Genomic DNA, 14,831 nt, shown 5'->3' on the forward strand with positions numbered 1-14,831 from the left:
TTGTGTGCTGGGGCAGTATAGTTGGCTGTACTACAGTCATTCTTATATCGATTATCCTGGTATTTAATTACAATTACGAACTACATCCATTGATTATATGTGCCTACTAGCTACAATCCTGAGCTTGAAGGCATTCGTTCATTGCAGGGGACTAAACCCATACTATACTTATACACCCTTGAAAACAGGGTTAAGCACCCCAATGTTTTCCGTCTCTCTCTGATATACAAGAAGAACTGGGATAACAATGTGGAAGGTAAACCCCAATATAAGACCACTATCCGCAGCTGGACCTTCTAATCGAATGGTTTGGATAGCTACTTGCTAGCGCAATGCCAGTCTCGCCAGTAAGCTCCTTCGAGCCCCTGCTTCAGGTCCAAGAGCACTCCATAGAATTCAGACCCCGAGCATTGTGTGGGAAGCAGTACCACTGTGATCCAGCTCCACTGTAAACTAGCGTCGCTGTGATTGGAGGAAATGAGGACCGCCAAGCCTATTATGGCTAGCGCGCCGGCGACTTAGCGCCGGGATGGCATCGGCCCGAGACGGAAACGACGATCCCTTCCGCGCTCCTTCCACTCCGGGCACGTCCACCTCCCGTTACCCTCCATCCCAGGGCCGAGGGTCTTGCCTCTCTTTGTGATGAAGACTGACTAAATCAGTAAGGAAGGGCTACCGACTCGTGTGACCATGCGACTATTGATGCGCACCTTCAAGAAGCTCCACCGAAAACAATCCGTCGCGCATTTATCGATCCTTTGCCGAGGTGAGACTGGCGATACCTCCACAAGGCTTCACTAACGTGCTCAGGGAAACCCATCAGTCGCGAGGATCTCTTTCTTTACACCAACGGAAGATTCCTCGCGGACGAGCAGCATCAGTATGAACGCCGCTACCGCAAGTTCGACGTGGACGCGCTCTGCGGTGTAGCCGCTGCGGTGGGTCGAGGCCGATCTCCGATCAAAACTGTAGAAAAGCTTGAAGGCGGCTTCAGCAAGGCGCTTCTCATGACCAAAGAAGATGGAGAGGCACTCATCGCGAAGATCCCCTGCCGCATCGCGGGACCAGCCTTCCTCACGACAGCAGCTGAGGTCGGCGCATTGGAGTACTGTACGTGCATTCCATCCCATTCAGTGGACTTCTCGTGACTGATGTTCCATCAGTACGGAGGCACACCACAATTCCGGCTCCTCGGGTACTCTCATGGTCACCAGATGAAGCCAATCCCGTTGGCGCCGAGTATATCGTTATGGAGAAAGCCCCAGGCGTCCCGCTGTTCGAGGAATGGCGCGAGATGACCGAATACGACAAGTTGGAGCTCATCAAAGGCTTGACCAAGCTTGAAGCGCAGCTCTCCGCCACCTCCTTTCCTGCCTTTGGCGGGCTGTACCTGCAGTCAGATGCGAAAGGGTTCAATCATCAAGACCTTGATGGCAGCGAGCTCTGTGTCGGCCCTTCACCGGACCGCTCATTTCACAACCTGGACTCCCCCCTGGCTAGCACAATTGATCAGGGCCCTTGTAAGGACATCGGCTCTTTCTTCATCACGATTAAAACTAATATCGGCCTAGGGAACACAGTATCCGAGCTCGGTATCTCATTAGCGAAACAAGAACTCTCCCGGATTTCAACTAAGACTACAGTAGAGCAAGAAATATCTCACCAACCAGGGTCACAGGGGGGAGCCCGACTCCTAGAAATCACCATCAGTCTGATGAAGACGCTCGACTCGAACACAATCCTAGCCAAACACTCCCAGCCGACATTATGGCACACAGACCTGCACATGGGGAACATCTTCATCGGCCCGGAGGAAAAGTCCAAGATCACGGCCTTAATAGATGTTCAATCCCTATCGATTCTCCCGTTCTTCCTTCAGGCACAATGGCCTGTCTTCTTGAAACCTCCTCAAGACTATCCGTACCCCAAGGGCTTCGTTCAGCCTTCCCTCCCAGCCGAATTCGATTCGTTCTCCGCCGACGAAAAGCACGCGGCTCAACAGGAATGGATGGCAGCGAAGATGGCAAAGGCATACGAAGTCTCAACGTTCCTAGAGAACAGAACCGCATACCACGCAATGAACGTCCCGCGTGTGCTTCGAGAGCTCTTTATCCGTCTCGGTGAGGTATCGGATGTCGGGGTCGTCCCGTTACGAGAGTGTCTTATTGAGATTTCCCGGAGCTGGGCGGAATTGGGCTTCGAGGGGGAGTGTCCGTATTCGTTCACGGCTGGGGAGATCGAGTCCCATGAGCGGGAGTTTGAGAAGTACCGGGAGTGGAATGAAGTGCAGCAGCTTGCCATGCAGTGTCTGGATACGGATGCGGAGGGGTGGATTGCGCCGCAGGTGGACTTTGAGGAGAAGATGAGGCAGAATAGAGAGTTGCTGAGGTTGTATACTGAGAAGGTTGCGGAGAGGGGGGTGAGCGAGGAGGAGGCGAGGGCCATCTGGCCTTTTCCGGTAGAGGATTGATGGATCCAAGGATACTCATTCGGATAGCGAGACTGTCCAAAATACCCCTAGGTACATGTATTGCTTACTCTGCGTCTTTGGACCAACCTTCTTCATGGATATACTCTCTCCCAAGTGCCCTCCAGCTCAACATCCCATCCAGCGCCCAAAGCCCTACTCAGTCCCCAACCCCGTATTATTCAACCCACTCCACCTCTTTTTCAGGGCATACGCCGCCCCCTTGGGCCTTCGTTCCCTCGTAAAAACCCCCTTCTTATTCCCATCAACGCGCTGGATCCCCTCCTTGGTCTGGAAATCCGCAAAATTCCACACATGCTCGCCAACCACATTGTCAAAAGTATCAAACACCCCGTGATAAACATCCAGATACTCAATCTGGAACTCCTCGCTCCAAATCAATCCCATCACGGAATGCAACCCCGCCAGCGTATCCGCCCCGTACTCGCTAATGATAATCGGTTTGCCCGGGTACGTCTCGCTCCATCCGGTTAATTCCTCTTTGAGAGCGATACCCGCGGAGTCCAGATCGCCAGTGAAACTGTACCACCCGAAATAACGGTTCAGACAGAGCACGTCGAACAGGTCGGAGATTGTATCTGTGGCGTATGTTGCCTGGCCTAGGTTCGCGAACGTTATGGGTCGACCTGCTGGGTCGAGCTCCCTGGCAAGAGTGGCCAGCGGCTCGAAGTACGCTCTTGCACCCTCCTCATCGCTCGCCGGCTCGTTGGCGACGCTCCACATGATCACGGACGGGTGGTTTTTATCGCGCGCCACCAGTTCCCGGAGTGCCTGGGCGTGCGCGGCGCGCGTGTTATTGTTGATTCCCTCTGGCGTGAATGTCGAGGGACTATCGGCACTCGACACGCCGCCGCCGATACTATACGCCAATCCGACGGCGGGGGTCTCGTCGATGACTAGGATGCCGTGGCGGTCCGCGTACTCCATTACCTCCTCCGCGTAGGGGTAGTGGGATGTGCGGAAGGAGTTGGCGCCGATCCAGTGCAGCAGCTCGAAGTCGTGGACTAGGTACGCGGTGTCGTGGCCTTTGCCGCGGATGGGGCTGTCTTCGTGTTTGCCGAAGCCGGTTAGGTAGATGGGGGCGTTGTTGAGGAGGATCTGCGCGTCTTTGATGGCGATGGTCCGGATTCCGAGGGGGAGGGTGTAGGTGTCGACCACGCGCGGAGGGTCGGTGGATGTGGAGAGGATGCGTGCGGTGAAGGTGTAGAGGTAGGCGGACCCTGGCTGCCAGAGGTGCACGGAGGGGATGGTGATTGTGCCGTTTGCGCCGGATGCGGTGGTGACGGTGTTGCCTTCTTCGTCGGCGATGGTGATCTCGATGGACCCGGTCCCGTTGGAGGTGTCGACAGTGTAGTGCACGATTCCCGTTTCTGCATCTTCGTCCCAATCGACGTCAGGGACAACGGTGATGTCCTCGATATATTGCTCGACCGGCACGGAATACAACCAAACGGACCTAGCCAGTCCGGCATAGTTATAGAAATCATGCAGGTAAGTCTGCACCTTGCGCCCCGTGTACTCGGACACCTCCACAGTCCCGGGGGGTATAGTCTCATGCGTGAGCTCGTTATTGACGCCAATCGTTAGACGAAAGCTCTCGCCGGGATTGACGCGGTCCGTAACATCTGCCTCGAAAGGCGTATATCCGCCCACATGCTCGGCAACAAGGTCATCATTCACATAGACGCGGCCGTGGTGTGTTGCGGCCTCCAGGCGGACGAAGTAGCGCTGCCCCGACCACCCGCGTGGAATTGCGACGGTGCGCTGGTAGTACGCCCAGCCGACGTGGTCGTGGATGTTGCGGTCGATGAAGATGTCGTTGTAGGAGGCCGGGACGGGGCATTCGAGGCCTTTTGGGAGGGGGCTTGTCCAGGGGGTTGCGGTGCTGTTTGTGGTGTTGTCGATTGCGAAGGACCAGAGGCCATCGAGCGAGACGAGGTCTCTGGTTGAGGTTTGCTGGGGTTTTAGGTTGATGGAGAGCGGGTGTTGAGGGAGGGAGAGGTTGAGGTTGGTGGTGGCATCGCGGGAGTGCAGGTTTGGAGCTGGGGATGAGGGGCTGGCGAGCGATGAGGTGATCAAGGAAAGGAGGGATAGTAGCGATGGACTCCTCATCTTGAAGACGTGTTCAGACTGAGCCTATATCTTCAAAGTGATACCGCCAATGTACCGACGTCCACCCATCTTCAAGTTTGAGGTTTATATGCGTCTCCACGGCAAATGGTCATCTCTCCAACGGCTTTTGAGAGACTTGGCAGGTGACGATATCTGTACTACCAAGTTGAGATCAGGCTAATTTGAGTCTAATGTCGAATGAGGGTCTCCTCGCCAAGGAGGCTATAGTGCTTCCCCGCGGGGTTGGATCCGGGGAGGCGCCTGAGGGATGTCCGGAATGTGGAGGAACAATGACAGGGCTTGAAGACCAACTGCCGTTCTCGAAAAAGACATATCAAATACCGACTGGCCTATCATTATCGTTCACCCGACATGAAGACTGGCGTCCGAAGTTCGCCCGCCATGTCTCCTGTAGCTTGGGCGTCAGCATCATGCATGCCGTTCCATGTCCCAAGACACAACTTTAGTGTATGACTACACTTTCGCCCCACGAGCAACGAAACCAGGAAACGCAAAGCGCCGTCCAAAAAGCGCAAAGCGCAATTTCTCCGGCAGAACCACATACTCGAACCTCCTCCACATCCCGGCACCCTCGTACATGCTCCTCATTTCAGCCTCGGTAAAGCCCTGCTTGCCGATGGTGTCCAAAACACCACGCTTCGAAGGGTCAAGGGTCTCTATAGTTTCGAATACGTTCTCAACTTCACCGGTAGAGGCCGACTCGGATTCCGGAACCATATCAACCACAACGCAAACGCCGCCTGGGTTGAGCAGCTCCGACAGACGGGAAAGGAGTTTCGCGGGGTCAGCGACGTGGTGCAGGGCCATAGCCGTTGCGACGATATCATATGATTCTTGGGCAAGAAAGTCGCTGGGAGCGCTCGAGGCAGTCGAGTCTGAAAGCAGGTCCCAGCGATGCGCTTGCATACGCTCTGCGCCATATCCCATCTCCCTCGCGGTCTTGTTGTATTCGTTCACCATATTTGCGGAGAGGTCCAGGCCGATGCTGCGGGTTGTGTATGGGGCTAGCGCCTAGGTATGGGGTCAAGCTCGCTATCAGTTCGTATTCGTGCAGTGGACCGCTCTTAGCTAGACTGCGGAGGCATTGGCGTAGATGCATGGTAACCTACCTTGGAGACTGTTCCAGAACCGCAAGCGTAATCCAGCAAACGGACCTCATCCGCTTCCTTGATACCATCTTCATGTTTCGGCTCGCCAGCAAGCTTCGGACTGATCCACTCGCGCCGAGATTGGAGCTCGGTTATTATTGCGGCGATGAGTTCGCCAAAGTCGTTTTGGTGGTTGGAGGCGACTTTGCTGCGAATGGTGAGCTTCGTTTCTTTCTAGCAGGGACCAGACGAGCCGAAATGGACAGACTTACTCGAAGTGTTTGCGATTAGTTTCGGTAAAGTCACTCATCCTGCCAGTTGTGATTGTGGCGTTCGATGTTTCGGTACTTGGCTTGAACCCGCGATGGCTATATAGGGCTGCGTGAGTACCTTGAGACTGGCGTCGGAGACTTCGGCGAGTTTTGGCTGCAGCGATAGGTGCCTAGATGCGCCATCAGGACAACCTGTTGGACTGAGTTGGCAAAGGCACTGAGTCCATCAGCAAGGACAGGGTACAGACGCCATGGTTCTAATTCAGGTTTCCAGGGTTGTGAGGCGGTTATGTTCTTATCCAGGGCGTTCGCTGAAAAAGAGATCAGAAAGCAGCCTTGTCCGATGGATATCGAGTGGCGTACGGTTTGTCAAATGGACCGGCTTGCCGTTGAGGGGCCAAAATTTCGTACCCTTAATACCATGGAAAGCGGCCAGTGTCGAAGCAATCGCGATGAGCTTCGCTTCACCATTCAGCAAGACCAAGCCTTTAGCATTGGGAACCGAAGACTCCGCTCGCTAGTTGGCGCTTTCGCGTAAGTAATTGCACCAGGCATCACCTCTCATTCTTTGCTCGATCCAGCACTTCTTATCACCCTTGCAGAGTTGTCAGCCACTCATTACTTCGTTCTCGCAACATCGGCTATTGTTCTTCTAGCCATGTCGATTTACCAATGCGAACAAGCATAGACGCTTGGACGAATGCAAGCTCTTTGTCCCCGTGATTCTATTGCACGGGTCCCTGATAAATCGCCGTTCTCTGCAGGTGAGTCGAGCCTCTCGCCGTATGAGCAAAACAATATGACGTCACTGGTTAGGGCCGAGAATGAAGCGCTGGGTTCCAGGCCATCGTTGATATAGTGAAGTACTGAAGAAACTCGATATATTTCCATCTATTGTTGTCGCAGTCGGCGTCGATGTGTTTGTGGTCAGGCGCTTAGGGATAGAGTTGCTTGGTGTGCCACGACTGTCCTTCTGGTAGTTATAGCCGGCGACGGGGATCATGGAAGTGATCATGATCGTAGATCCGAACTTTCCAACAAGGCGAGAGTCTCTTTTGCGCTTCCCGGAACTGTAGGTATGGCTTTGGCGGCAGATATAGGGGTCTTTGCAGCAAATTTCTCGCAAAGTCATCTGCGACGGGCCGTTCCAGTTTCAGTATCATATCTCTGTACCTCCCAGGGGAACCTCTCCGCTCGGAATGCACATTGGTGAGCTGCAGAGGCAGGTTGTCGCCGAGAGCTTCAAACCGGACAATTCGGCGAGCGGTAGGCGATATTCTGGTTCTTGTGATATAAGACTTCGACGAAGGCCGACATCACGTCCCGCTGTGCCCATCTATCCCATAGGCAGGGTTTATTGTGATTTTCGCGACGACGAATACAGCTCCAATTCTCTACGACTAGACGATGAGATCGAATGCTAGGCTGGATTCTCGATGGCACTGAGTCTAAATAATGTCGCTGGTAGACTGGTAGTCTTCATTCTGTGTTCGAGTCCGGTCCGGTCGAATAATGTTGTACTACTGTATCGGACATCTGCTTCGCGGAACGGAGTTGGGCCTGAACGAGTTGGGCCTGAACGGTTTGCGAAATTGCGATGCGAGTGTATCCTTGTTCGTTGGTTGCACAGACTATCGAATTTCAAGCCTGGCAACCGTCCGCTTGGGAGAGGTCCGTAGCTTCACTCCTTGACACCGCATGTGGTGGGAGAAAGGTTCGAACTTTGAACGTTATCAGGGCTCTCTGATGAGATGCGTCAAGGCTGAGAGAATGGCGAGATTGAGTTTCGCCCGGGGCTCTTCTATAGTCATTCTCGTGATTGGAACGTGGTCGGCATTCAAGGTACACAGGTCTAGAACCCTTCCCCAGAAAGAATTAAGTTCCGAGTCACGTCGATCTACTCCGCATTTCAGCTGTCAACCGGGATGTATGGGCGTAAGTGTCAGTACGCAGGGAGGCACTTGTCAGCGCAGAGAGTGAAGTTCATAGAAGACGCAACCCATCAATTCTCAGCCAGATATCATCCACCGGATGTGGCATCACCAACCAAGTCTCATCTAGAATGTCGGCAGCGTACCGGTGGATACTCTCAAGCAGTTCGACTACAGGCATGCTTCGCGTTCGAGGAGAAGCCTTGAAGGTGCGGCAAATGTTTGTCCGGCTTCGATTCGCCACAACATGAAGCCGTCCGGAATTGCCGGAATATGTGCAGTGCCCATTGCCAGCGTTCGGATTAATCCAGCCACTTGTCTTGGGTGGACTTCAACCCGTGCGTACCCCAGCTCGTCATACCCTCGTTGTGTTAAACGCCTGAATCGGGAATCCAGGACACGGTCCAAGCAGTCGTGCTCTTCCCGACGCTGAGCTGCCGCATACTGCGTGGTTGCCGTCTATTGCGTCGCTAGAGCCGGAGCCGGAGTATCCTGCAGGGACGGCAAATGGCCTCTGCTTGTTCAAGAAGAGTAGCGGCGCGTTGGAACGAATCGTTAACTTGCCCAGCGAGGTTGGGACAGCAGGCGGTCCATTCCGGATATATTGACCAAGTTGGTCGGCATCGCGATGGGTTGGTGGGCCAGAGTAGAACTCCTCGGAAGCTTGTGCGACCATAGATAATCTGATCGCGTCGGCGGATTTTTCAGAGGATATGGGGTATGTTCGGTGCCATATTTCCTGCAATCAATGTAAAATCGGGGCTGGGATTGCTGCGATGCCGGCAGACAAGGCTCGGTGTGCTGGAGAAGACTGGGAGCGATCCTGCGAGGAGGACACCGCGATCACCGCGATCGCGAACGAGCAGCGTCGGTCGCATTCGATCTAGCCAATGGAGAATTAGCAAACTCGCAGTCCCGACTGAATCAGTCGATGATGAGGTTCGAGAATTTGGGTGAAAACAACCTTGGTTGCCAGGCAATAGTGCGGGATAGCGGGGACGATCCAGCCACCGCCAAAGACGGACTGTGGCTGGGCGCGATCGCCCGATCGGCGGTCAGAGTCGCTCACCCATGGGCAGCACCGCTCTCGTCCGCGGTCATTGGCACACAGTGTATGCGGCTTGCTGACTTGCAGAAGGCCAGTCATTTGACATGAAGCAGCGATGGAAACTGCTGCGAAGGGCAGAATCAGCAGCGTCATGACATTGGGCAGAGACGATGACATCGCAAGGACGGGCAAGGAGGAGTGACGTAGTAGTCGCTCGTTAGTGGCCCGCTCACTCACCAGGATTATCGCTGCAGCTAGCCTGCGCAGAGGTAGCTTGATTTTGGATCTCTGATCCTTTCGCCGCCCTATAGGATCTGCTGCAACGGCACTGGAGCTTTGTTTTTCTTCTACTATGACCTCAGGACCGTGGATCCCCGCCACGTTGAACAGCACGCCGAAGCTATTCCCACGCTACCAATCACCGTCCACGGTACGGCAGGAAAGGGAAAGAGGAAAGGGAAAGAAAGATGAGGGTCTGGCTTGACGTGGTACGGGTGGCAGGCACGATCAAGCTCTGCTGTTGCTGCTGCCGATCTTAAAGGCAGCTCTTCCCTTGCTCCCAACCTCGTCCCTTTCTCCTCTCTCCATCATTCTCGCTTCACCCTCAAGTCCACTCTCCACCATCGCTGGCTCGCGTTTTGGCATCGAATCGTGTTATCCTGCTACTCTTACCTCCACATACCTTACGCATCTCACATTTCGCGCAATGAAGTCCGTTACACTCCAAATGGCCGTTCTCGCCTCGCTCGGCGGCGCCTGCGCTCAGATGTCCGTCAGCGAATGTGCCGTACGTTTCAGCTCCAATCCACCCCTTGATACCTGCTAACTCGTCCAGTCCATGTGTCTTAGCAATATGCTCGCTCAGGCTGGTGACCTTGGTTGCGAGGAAGGCGACACCGAGTGTCTCTGCGGAACTCCCAACTACCGATACGGCATCCGCGACTGCACAGCGGAGGCCTGCCCCGATGATGACGCCATCCAGGTTCTTCAGGCTGCTCTGGATGAGTGTCCAGGTTCGTCTCTCCCGATTGTTCCGTCTGAGCTTGCGCTGATAGGACTTAGGCTCGTCCGGCGGTGAACTTACCGTCACTGTTGGCCCTTCCTCCACCGCGATCATTCCTGGGGCTAGCACAGGCACCGGCTCAGGCACCGACACCGGCACTGCGTCCGCTACCTCCTCTGTCGTAACTGGCGACAACGGTTCCTCGACCGTCATTGGTGATGGCAGCACATCAACTATTGTTAGTGATGGTGCCTCGACCATTCTTGCCGGCGGCGCCTCGACTATCATCGGAGAGGACGATGGCACGACTGCCTCGACTGTTATTGGCGATGACACCACCACCGTTGTTGACGACGGCACTACAACTGTCATTGGCACCGCCACTACCACTGGCGCCAACGGTGAGACGACCACCACCGAGACCACATCCACCAGTGAGCCCACTAGCAGCGACAGCACCACTGGTCCCGCTAGCACCGGGTCTCCCTCTCCTACTGAGGTAAGCCAACCTTTCACTTCATGTCAGTCCTACGCTAACAACGTCTAGTCTCCCAGCAGCTCTCCTTCTCCCACCAGCACTACGATGGTGACTTCGACGAGCACTTCGACCGACAGTGACGGCAACATTGCTTCCTCCACCTCGTCGGACGGTGGCAACAGCGAGACTTCCACCGCAAGTGACGGGTCCGACGCTACGGACGCTCCCACCGGTGCTGCTCCCCGCATCGCATTCCCGACCGGCGCTGCCGGTGCTCTGGGTCTTGCGGCTTTCCTTGTTCTGTAAATGATGGATAATGACGACATGCCATTGCTTTCATGCTGGCTAGATGCCTCTTACGTTAATGATGTATGGTGGTGATGACTACTGGGCCCTAATGTATAGGTTATGACGGGTTATGTTGTACTAATGGCCATTGGTAAATACTCTTACTGTCGATAATAATTAACTCATACGATCTTTACTTTGTTCCGTGTGTAGACTTGCGTCATAGATTCGTATCTCGGGTACTTGTTTGGACTCTTGAAGCTGACAAGGGACGCATCTCCCCGTGCAGGCCTCGACAGGGCGAGCGAACGGTTTGGAGCGATACGATATGCAAATGCCTTATACAATCCTTGCTTCTTTAAGTTGTCAGTATCTCCCAAATCTCCTTAAGACATCGATCGTAGTGCAAAGTTCGAGTAGAAGGCTATTTCTGGAGTGTTGTTCAGCGGCGTCCAAGATATATATTGTCGCATGTGGATCAGCCCCATCGAATCGATGATAATAATGAACCATTCTGCTCAAGATGGCATAAATCCATAGGCGAAGTGGCTACTGACAACCTAAAGACCAATGTTATATACGAAGTAGCGCTGAGCTGGATGCTGCGACGCGCCATTGCTGCATGTTGTCACCACAGAGCCTTAGACAGTTTCCGTTCTTCGTTCCCCACCACCCACAACAAGAGGCCTGAATAGTTTGTCGGGAATCCGTCACACAGGTGACGAGGCTAAGCTTACAGAGTAGGAACGGAGTACATAACTAGCCTTGCTCACCACTGCGATTAATTGTCGGTGGATTGCTGCTGGCGTGGATATCGGGAACATGGCTCGCTCTAAAGTAGGTAGCTGGGGGTTTAGATTTTGAACTCTCGTATCCGACCTAGTTTACTGGTTTTTGCTTACTGGATCTGTATGCTAGTTTATAGCGGTGATGATTATCACTTTATTAGGTACCGGCACCGCGGACAGGCGCTGTCCTCCAGTTCTCGCTTCTCGGGGCCAGGGGTAGCTGCCAAGGGCGATCATCATGGGGACTATGGAGCCGGCGCCCGCGTGCCTGGATCCTTACTATTTACGCTGGTGGGCATCCGGGCGTGCCGAGGAGGGGCTGCCCTGCAGGTTGGGGTCTAACGGCAGCCGCAGCAAACATTAGGATGGAGATGCTGCATCCGGCCCCTGAGGCTGAGACTGGGCTTAAATGTTCGCCGTTGGTTCTTACGGTCGATGTTTGGATAGGGTGGAGACTTGGTACCTGATACCTTTGGCAGATTTGCTCTCGTCATGACCTTCGGTTTAGAATTGTAGCCCCAGATCTAAGGCTCAGCTGATTGGGTGTATTTGAGCTGCCTACACTGAATCACTGATTGTCTCGATGAACCGGTCATTGAGGGCAGGAACCGGGTAATGAGGCGGGATCATCGCCGCGGTCGGCAGGACTATTGGAGACTTGCGTAAGTTGGGTGCCACATGCTGGAACCGTGGATGGAGAAGGGGATGCTGATCTTGCGTATCACGGTGCCAGCGAAGGTATAAAGACGAGGAGTTTCGCGCAGTCTCGATGGTGCCTCCGACTCAACATCGTCTGCTTGTCTCCTCGCTCACCAACGCCCTTTACCAAGCCTACCTACCAACCCACTTCCACAGCAAAATGAACTTCTCTTGGATCGCCACCCTCGCTCTCATTGGCACGGCCATGGCAGCTGGAAACAATGTGAGTTGACCGAACCGGGCCGAGATATGTTCGGTCCCGGCGGACGCAGCTCGGTAACTAACGCTCTCTCAGCTTCCCGCCGGTGCTCCTTGCACCAAGGACGGCAAGATGGGCACCTGCCAGTCCGGCCTCTGCATTGTATGTCCTCCGATACCCTTTCAAGCTCCGATGACTGACCCTCCTCTAGCAAGATGTCCACGCCAGCCAGGGTACCTGCAAATAGATGACGCGTGAGTTGTAGCCGGGCAGCTGTATCCAATCAACCTCAAGACCGGACAAGGAACCGAGCGATTGATTGGTAGATTGGTATAAACTGTTCTCATTCTGTATATAATCGATCGGATAGCCAGGAGCTTCGATCCCACAGTAAATGAATTGACCTGTTCTCTGCATGTGATTGTCTTGGCATTGTGCGACGACGAAAGAGACGAACGGCGACAGCGCGACCGCCACGGCGTAGAATGGGGCGAGCGGAAAGTCTGGGGTGGATTAGATTCCCGTCGTCCGGGGCGTGAACCTTTGGGTTGCTCGAGACGGATGAAAGGCACAGTGGCACAAACGTGGAGGCGTCAGGTCCATGTCAGTGGCCTCCGTTCATCCGAGATCTGATCCATGGTGCTGGCGTGCCAGAGGAAGTATAGACGCTGCTGGTGGATGCGAATGAGCTTTGAGGCAGTAACAAGAAACAACAAATGGCGAGAAAAAAACGATTGCAGCGTAGAGTTTGATGGCAGCCTGGTCATGCCGGCTAATATGGTCGATGACGCCCTCCACAGTCTCCGCGGATCGTTCTGGCAGCAGCGGAGGCGGAAGATCCATTTCTCCGCATGAGCCGAGGCATCTCTGATCCCAGATCCGGCTGCCGACCAACTCTGGCACGCCTGGGGTCTTTTTCCTTCAACTCTCTCTTCTTCGCCCTCTTCTTCGCCTCGGACACTTTCTCAGATTCTACTTAACACCTCTGCTTCCTCTCTTCCTACCTCTCATCAACCCTCTCCTCTCTCCTCTTCTCACCGGCCTCTCGACTCTCTCCCCGCCCCAGCCACCTCCGCATCCCCGCCATCATGTCCGCCGCTGAATCTCCCGCCTCCGACACCGTCCAGGAGACCGTCAAGGCTGTCGAGGCCAAGACCGTCAACCAGACCGCTGCTCAACTTCGCTCCTTCGCTGCTGGCGGCGTTGGAGGTGTGTGCGCGGTTGTGGTCGGCCATCCATTCGACTTGGTGAAGGTGCGGATGCAGACTGCCGCCCAGGGAGTCTACTCCGGTGCGATCGACGTCGTCAAGAAGACCGTTGCCCGCGAGGGTCTCGTAAGGGTGAGTTACATCGTCAGTGGTTGATGCACAGGAATTGACAGTTGCAGGGTCTCTATGCTGGTGTTTCTGCTCCGCTGGTCGGCGTCACGCCAATGTGTAAGTAGCTTTTCCTACACTTTCTAGACGAAGCTAATATTCCTGAATCTAGTCGCCGTCAGCTTCTGGGGTTACGATCTCGGAAAGACTCTCGTCAGCAGCCTATCCGAAGTCGAGGTCAAGAACAACACTCCCCAATACACAATCGGCCAGATCTCCGCCGCCGGCTTCTTCTCCGCCATCCCCATGACCCTCATCACCGCACCCTTCGAGCGCGTAAAAGTCCTCCTCCAGATCCAGGGCCAGAACCCACCCCCTCCCGGCCAGAAGCCCAAGTACTCCGGCGGTGTCGACGTCGTCCGACAACTGTACAAGGAGGGTGGAATCCGGAGTGTGTTCCGCGGAAGCGCTATGACGCTGGCTCGTGATGGCCCCGGTTCCGCCGCCTACTTCGCCGCGTACGAGTACATCAAGCGCTCGCTGACGCCCAAGGACGCGAACGGCAACGTGACTGGTGATCTCTCCTTACCCGCTGTTCTGGCTGCCGGAGGTGCCGCCGGTATCGCCATGTGGACTCCCGTCTTCCCCGTCGACACAATCAAGTCCCGTCTGCAGAGTGCTCCCGGGAAGCCCACGATTGGCGGCACCATCCGCACCGTCTACGCCGCTGGCGGCTTGAAGGCGTTCTTCCCTGGATTTGGCCCGGCCCTCGCGCGTGCTGTTCCCGCGAACGCTGCTACATTCGCGGGTGTCGAGTTGGCGCATCAGTTCATGAATAAGATGTTCGACTAAGCGCATTGCGACTACATTTAGAGCTGACATTTTGAACAACCTGGAGAGTGTCACGATATATTTCCCATCTTTGTGGCGTTTCCCTTCCGTCTTTGGTTCCTTAGAGCGAGTCGTCTTTCAGCATGTTTGTAACTTGCAAGACTATGTTTAGATTTGGCGGTTTTCTAGTAGAATACCCATGCCTGGTGTTACTTCATTTTCTTTGCCCTGCTGATGTAGCTTGGTTGTGCTGTAGTTTTCTGTACGCT

General features: G+C 54.6%; 6 protein-coding genes across 6 annotated transcripts; 4 read left to right on the forward strand and 2 right to left on the reverse strand.

Moving 5' to 3' along the window:
* Positions 1-690: 690 nt before the first annotated feature.
* On the forward strand, positions 691-2,470 carry DSM5745_09396 (uncharacterized protein; the record flags this gene model as incomplete). Its single annotated transcript, XM_026751412.1, has 4 exons — positions 691-766; positions 811-1,110; positions 1,164-1,520; positions 1,572-2,470. 4 exons carry the CDS (start codon positions 691-693, stop codon positions 2,468-2,470), a joined length of 1,632 nt encoding a protein of 543 aa, XP_026599760.1.
* A 153-nt stretch (positions 2,471-2,623) lies between these two features.
* DSM5745_09397 (Beta-1,4-mannosidase) lies at positions 2,624-4,600 on the reverse strand (the record flags this gene model as incomplete). Its single annotated transcript, XM_026751413.1, has 1 exon — positions 2,624-4,600. The coding sequence occupies one exon, from the start codon at positions 4,598-4,600 to the stop codon at positions 2,624-2,626; it is 1,977 nt and encodes a 658-aa protein (XP_026599761.1).
* Positions 4,601-4,934: 334 nt separating this feature from the next.
* Positions 4,935-6,019, reverse strand: DSM5745_09398 (class I SAM-dependent methyltransferase; the record flags this gene model as incomplete). The annotated part of the gene is made up of 4 exons (XM_026751414.1): positions 4,935-5,009; positions 5,081-5,632; positions 5,731-5,917; positions 5,982-6,019. The coding sequence occupies 4 exons, from the start codon at positions 6,017-6,019 to the stop codon at positions 4,935-4,937; spliced, it is 852 nt and encodes a 283-aa protein (XP_026599762.1).
* Positions 6,020-9,666: 3,647 nt separating this feature from the next.
* DSM5745_09399 (CFEM domain-containing protein) lies at positions 9,667-10,747 on the forward strand (the record flags this gene model as incomplete). The annotated part of the gene is made up of 4 exons (XM_026751415.1): positions 9,667-9,747; positions 9,796-9,973; positions 10,023-10,462; positions 10,511-10,747. 4 exons carry the CDS (start codon positions 9,667-9,669, stop codon positions 10,745-10,747), a joined length of 936 nt encoding a protein of 311 aa, XP_026599763.1.
* Positions 10,748-12,376: 1,629 nt separating this feature from the next.
* On the forward strand, positions 12,377-12,662 carry DSM5745_09400 (uncharacterized protein; the record flags this gene model as incomplete). The annotated part of the gene is made up of 3 exons (XM_026751416.1): positions 12,377-12,439; positions 12,512-12,577; positions 12,627-12,662. 3 exons carry the CDS (start codon positions 12,377-12,379, stop codon positions 12,660-12,662), a joined length of 165 nt encoding a protein of 54 aa, XP_026599764.1.
* An 841-nt stretch (positions 12,663-13,503) lies between these two features.
* Positions 13,504-14,583, forward strand: DSM5745_09401 (carnitine:acyl carnitine antiporter; the record flags this gene model as incomplete). Its single annotated transcript, XM_026751417.1, has 3 exons — positions 13,504-13,755; positions 13,803-13,851; positions 13,904-14,583. 3 exons carry the CDS (start codon positions 13,504-13,506, stop codon positions 14,581-14,583), a joined length of 981 nt encoding a protein of 326 aa, XP_026599765.1.
* Between the last annotated feature and the right edge of the window lie 248 nt (positions 14,584-14,831).

This window comes from Aspergillus mulundensis, assembly GCF_003369625.1.
Source record: "Aspergillus mulundensis strain DSM 5745 chromosome Unknown scaffold_12, whole genome shotgun sequence".
NCBI classification, from domain to species: Eukaryota; Fungi; Ascomycota; class Eurotiomycetes; order Eurotiales; family Aspergillaceae; genus Aspergillus; species Aspergillus mulundensis.